This window comes from Mauremys mutica, chromosome 13, assembly GCF_020497125.1.
Source record: "Mauremys mutica isolate MM-2020 ecotype Southern chromosome 13, ASM2049712v1, whole genome shotgun sequence".
Classification (NCBI taxonomy): domain Eukaryota; kingdom Metazoa; phylum Chordata; order Testudines; family Geoemydidae; genus Mauremys; species Mauremys mutica.
Genome location: NC_059084.1, coordinates 50,249,833 through 50,254,596, shown reverse-complemented (window position 1 = coordinate 50,254,596; position 4,764 = coordinate 50,249,833). Strand labels below are relative to the sequence as shown.

Sequence of the window (4,764 nt, the reverse complement as noted above, 5' to 3'; positions counted from 1 at the left end):
CCTTCCTTGAGACCCAGCCAAGAAAAAGAACCTTCTCTTATCTCCCCCCTGCTCCCGTTTGTCATTTCATCCTCCTCCTCTAGGTAATATCAAGTACATGAAAATAAAGTGAGGTACCTTGATTGATTGATCATTTAACGATCTTTCCAAGTATTGTTGGTACCATTAGCTAACTATTGTAAAGTGCTTTGGATAAGAGCACTTTATAAAAATAATATTAAAGAAGTTGTGGTGTGGGATCTGGCCAGGATTTAGGGTGTGGGAGGAGGCTCAGGGCAGGGGGTGCAACATCTGGGAGGAAGTTAGGGTGCAGTTGCAGGCTGGTTCATTTCCCTGCCCGGTTACATGGCTCTGAGAGACTGACAGAATTAAAGAGCTGGGGTGGTTTCAGCTCCTTTTCAAGGGTGAGGTCGGAGTGTCTGATCTTTATGCAAATCTCCCAGTCACGGTCCCCATTTAAATAGCAGCTCCTGGGTTCTCCCGGGACCCGCCTGCCCAGGGGCTGAAGTGAATTTCATTCTTTGTCCTTTTTTCTCACCTTTTAAAGAAGATGGAGAAGGTTTTGTCGCTCCTGGTGTTACTCGCCATCTCGCCCTGTAAGCCAGGAGGAGAAGTTCGCGGGAAATGATCGAACCCCGAGGAAGAGAGGTCAGGATTTAACTGTAACGTGTCCTGTCTTTGCAGGTGCCCGGTCCCAAATCCAGCTGGTCCAGTCCGGGTCCGGCGTGGTGAAGCCCGGAGAGCCCCTAACACTGACCTGCACTGTGTCTGGTTACTCCATTTCTTCTGGCTACGACTGGGCTTGGATCCGGCAGGCTCCTGGGAAAGGCTTGGAATATATGGGGCACATATACGGGCCTAGCCAGGGCACCAGCTACGCCCCGGCTTTCCAGAGCCGAATCACCATCGCCGCAGACACCGCCAGGAACCAGTTCTCGCTGCAGCTCCGCTCGCTGACAGCTGCAGACACCGGCACCTATTACTGCGCCAGACACACAGTGACACGGAGCAGAGCGGGACTGGCACAAAAAGGGGAAGCGGTTGCTATACAGAGCTTCAGGGCATTTAACGCTGGAATTTTCCTCTCAGACACACAGAGACAGGTGCAGAGAAGGAGCGAGTCTCTACGAGTGAAGGTGTCATAACGTTCACACGAGCAGTCGATACCCTGATATTGCAGAACAGCAGTGACAACAATGTCACTTCTCACTGCAGGACTAAGGGTTAAACAAGGAAATCACCGGCAAACCCCGACTCTCTCCGTGTGCTCCCATCCCCCGCTGCTTCCCTCCCACTCCGCTGCCGTTCGCACCTCAGGGTTCACCACTGAGCCTCGCCTGAAGAACTGGTGATGTCACTGTGCATAGGGCTGGGACAGGGAAAAGTGAAACCTCACACAGTGATAGGAACTGCAAGGCGAGTGAAGCAATGCACAGGGAGGCGCCCAGATGCTGTGGTAACCTCTGTATCGGAACGTGCAGAGACTAGACTAGAATAGAAACTGGAAGCGCCACCACCCCGCCTTACAACCCAGATTCGGGAGAGGAAATGTCGCACTTTGCCACATGACCCCACTTAGCTTTCAGCCACGTTCCCTAGCGGACTCAATGTATTCTCCTTCCTGGTGTAGATAACGGGACATTAGGAGTTGCGGTTATTGTCAATGTGACATTGGGGCCCTCACTCCCCAGCCGAGAAGGGGTCACTGCCCTGGGCACCTGCTTTCTGGCCCTGCCCTGAAGAGCCCACAGTCTGCACAGAGAAAGGGGAAGGGGAGGCACCGCCTGGGGAAATGACTTCCCAGGGTGTGACGAACTGGGACTGTTCTCACTGTGGTCTGTGAATGCTGCGTGGGGGGTGTTGGCCTGGGAGAAAGGTCTGCACTGGGAGATGGGAGACTGGCCTGGAGGGAAGATGCCTGAGCATGTAACCTGAGAACCCAGGAAGGGGTTAGAGGCCAGGTGACACCTCTGCCCGGGAAGCTGAACAAAGGCCTGGGGGAGGAGACACTGGAGACTGAGAGAGTTTCAGGAGCAGGCTGGGGAATAGAGGGAAGGACAGACAGGGGTCTGACCCCCCCCCCCCAAGGGGGCTGTGGTGCTCCTGGGACCCCAAGATGGACCTAACTGGGAAGGATCCTGTTGTCTGTCCCCGCAAGACCTGTCTTGGACTGTGTTCCTATCTTCTAAATAAACCTTCTGCTTTACTGGCTGGCTGAGAGTCATGGAGAATCGCAGAGAGCCGGGGGTGCAGGCAGGGGTGGCTCTAGCCATTTCACCACCCCAAGCACGGCGGCACGCCGCTGGGGGTGCTCTGCCGGAAGCAAACACAGGTCAGGGCTGGTCTGGATCACACTGCGCCCAGCCAGGAGTGCAGGGGACTCCACTCAATGGCGTCTCCTGGTCTCTTCTATTCCTACTATTCTCTGATTTCTCTCCTGCCATTGCACCTCCTCCCCCAACACAGATTCCCAGGACGATCTCACTTCTATTGACCCGGCCCGTCCATCACACGTACTGAGTTATTTTATTCGACCAGCCCATTTTGCACTAGCCCCTGCTCCACTGGAGAGACACCCATTGACTTCAGCAGGCTTTGGATCACACCCTGTGACAGGAAGGGTGGGGGTGGCTCTCCCGTCCCCCACATGGCACTCACGGGACACAGGTCTCCCTGGTACACCCACCCGCCCCAAAACCCGCATGTTACTGCCTGTCCCAGCAGATTCTCCTGAGTCCCAGTCCAGGATCCTCTCCTGTAGACTCTCCAACCCACCGCCTCCCATTCCATGTGCACTGAGATGTGCGCACCATCTCTCTGGGGTGTAATGGGGACACCTGTTGATACCAGTCAGCTCTGTGCTTGGGGGGAACCAGGGCGCAGTCTCTGGCCTGTCTGACTCTTGAGAGACACCCCGCCCCCCCGTCTCTGCTTGAACCAAGACAGACCAGAGAAAGGCCTGCAGAGAGCAGTGAAGGGCATTGGGAGACACAGCTAGACCCCGCCTGACAAGGGTGACAAGATTAAGACATCTCCATTCTTCTTTCTCTACAAAAACCCCAACCTATATTCAAGTCAGTGTTCTGGTGCTTAGACTGAAGCTATGCATCAGTTCCACTGGGACTCCATCTCCTGACTGATCATGCCTGTCTCCTGCCCTCACGACCCTGAGCTACCACCATCACCTGGGAACGCCGACTAGTTCAAGCTTCAGGGAGCGGTGAGATCCTCCTCCTCTTTCTCTCTCTCTCTCTCTCTCTCTCTCTCTCTCTCTCTGTTTTCCCTTCTATCTTAGGTATTAACCTTTAATAATGTATGTTCTGTGAATTTAGCCTCCTTGTGTAGTTATCACTTTTATTCAATAAATAACTTTTATGATTAAGTTGGTTGCTTCTCTCTCTCTTACTGAACTTTACTCTTTTGTGTTTTTAGCTTCCCCCATTCACTCTGCAGCAACGCTTCTTTCACCTGAGCTAAAAATCCCTGTAGCATGGCAAATCCTGCGGGGTTTGCTCATCAAGTAGGTTACTACCAGTACAATTGTGACGTGAGAGTGGGGATAGGGACCTGCTGAATCTGGGACACATAAGGGTGGCAGCTTGAAAGTGCTGGCATAAGGGAGAAAACACACGTGACACAAGCTGTACATTGATAGAATTACAGAACCCCCCTGCCCCCCAAAGAGTAACCCAAATAAATGAGCAGACCCCAAAGTAATGGGCAGATCTGCTAACACTGTCCCCAGGGGACATCGCCATGTACTGAGCGCTCATCCCCTGTCATCTCTTATACCCACCCTGGGGAACCCACATGCAAATCCCTGCCCCGGGGGTTCCTGGTTAAATACCAACCCCCGGTTCTAGCAGCTTCAGTCTCTCCCCAGACACAGAACTGCCCGGTCCTGCCCGCTGGGGAGTGTCTCCATTAACAATCACCATGACACTGGCACTGCTCTGCTCCCTTTTCCTACTCGCCGCCCCATCAGGTGAGTGTTTCATGGGACGCTGAGAAACACCGAGGTGGGGAATGCACCGGTTCCAGGCGAGAGTCAGCTCTGTTCTTTTCCCCAGGTGTCCTCTCCCAGGTGCAGCTGGTCCAGTCCGGCCCAGGAGCGGTGAAGCCCGGGGAGACTCTCACGCTGAGCTGCACTGTCTCGGGTTACACCATCACCAGTGGTTACGGCTGGCACTGGGTCCGGCAGCCCCCAGGGACAGGGCTGGAGTGGCTGGGACGGGGATATTACAGCGGTTCCACGTGGAACACGAACTGCGCCTCCTCCTTCCAGAGCCGAATCACCATCTCCACTGACTCCTCCAAGAACCAGTTCTCCCTGCAGCTCCGCGCGCTGACAGCTGCAGACACCACCGTGTATTACTGCGCCAGAGACACAGTGACACAGAGCAGAGCAGGGACCGGACAAAAAGGGGAAGCGGAGCCTACATAGAGTTTCACACCTCTGTGACGCTGATTCATATAGAAAAGCAGGAGACCCACCTGTCCGCTAGATGGCAGTAAAGGGACAGCCTCTGCTTTCACTTGCACGTGGTGAAAATTCATGAAGACAGAAATAGAAACCAGTGAAGAGTGATCGCTCCATGAAACGTGTCTGCACACAGGTGCTGAACTGATTTAAATGTTGACGTCTTAATTCAGGCCGCGCAAATTCTCCCTGCTGACTTTCTCATCCCATCTTTCCGCTAAAAGTAAACGGGGTGACTGTGTGCAACACACACACCGTGATCTTGTGTCCCTGTAGGAAGGAGT

General features: G+C 53.9%; 1 gene segment (V, D, J or C); it reads left to right on the top strand.

Annotated features, from left to right (window-relative positions):
* Positions 1 to 496: 496 nt before the first annotated feature.
* On the top strand, positions 497 to 4,444 carry LOC123347588. The segment is given in 3 exon segments: positions 497 to 596; positions 685 to 998; positions 4,121 to 4,444. Coding segments are annotated over 3 exon segments (684 nt in total).
* The last annotated feature ends 320 nt before the right edge of the window (positions 4,445 to 4,764 follow it).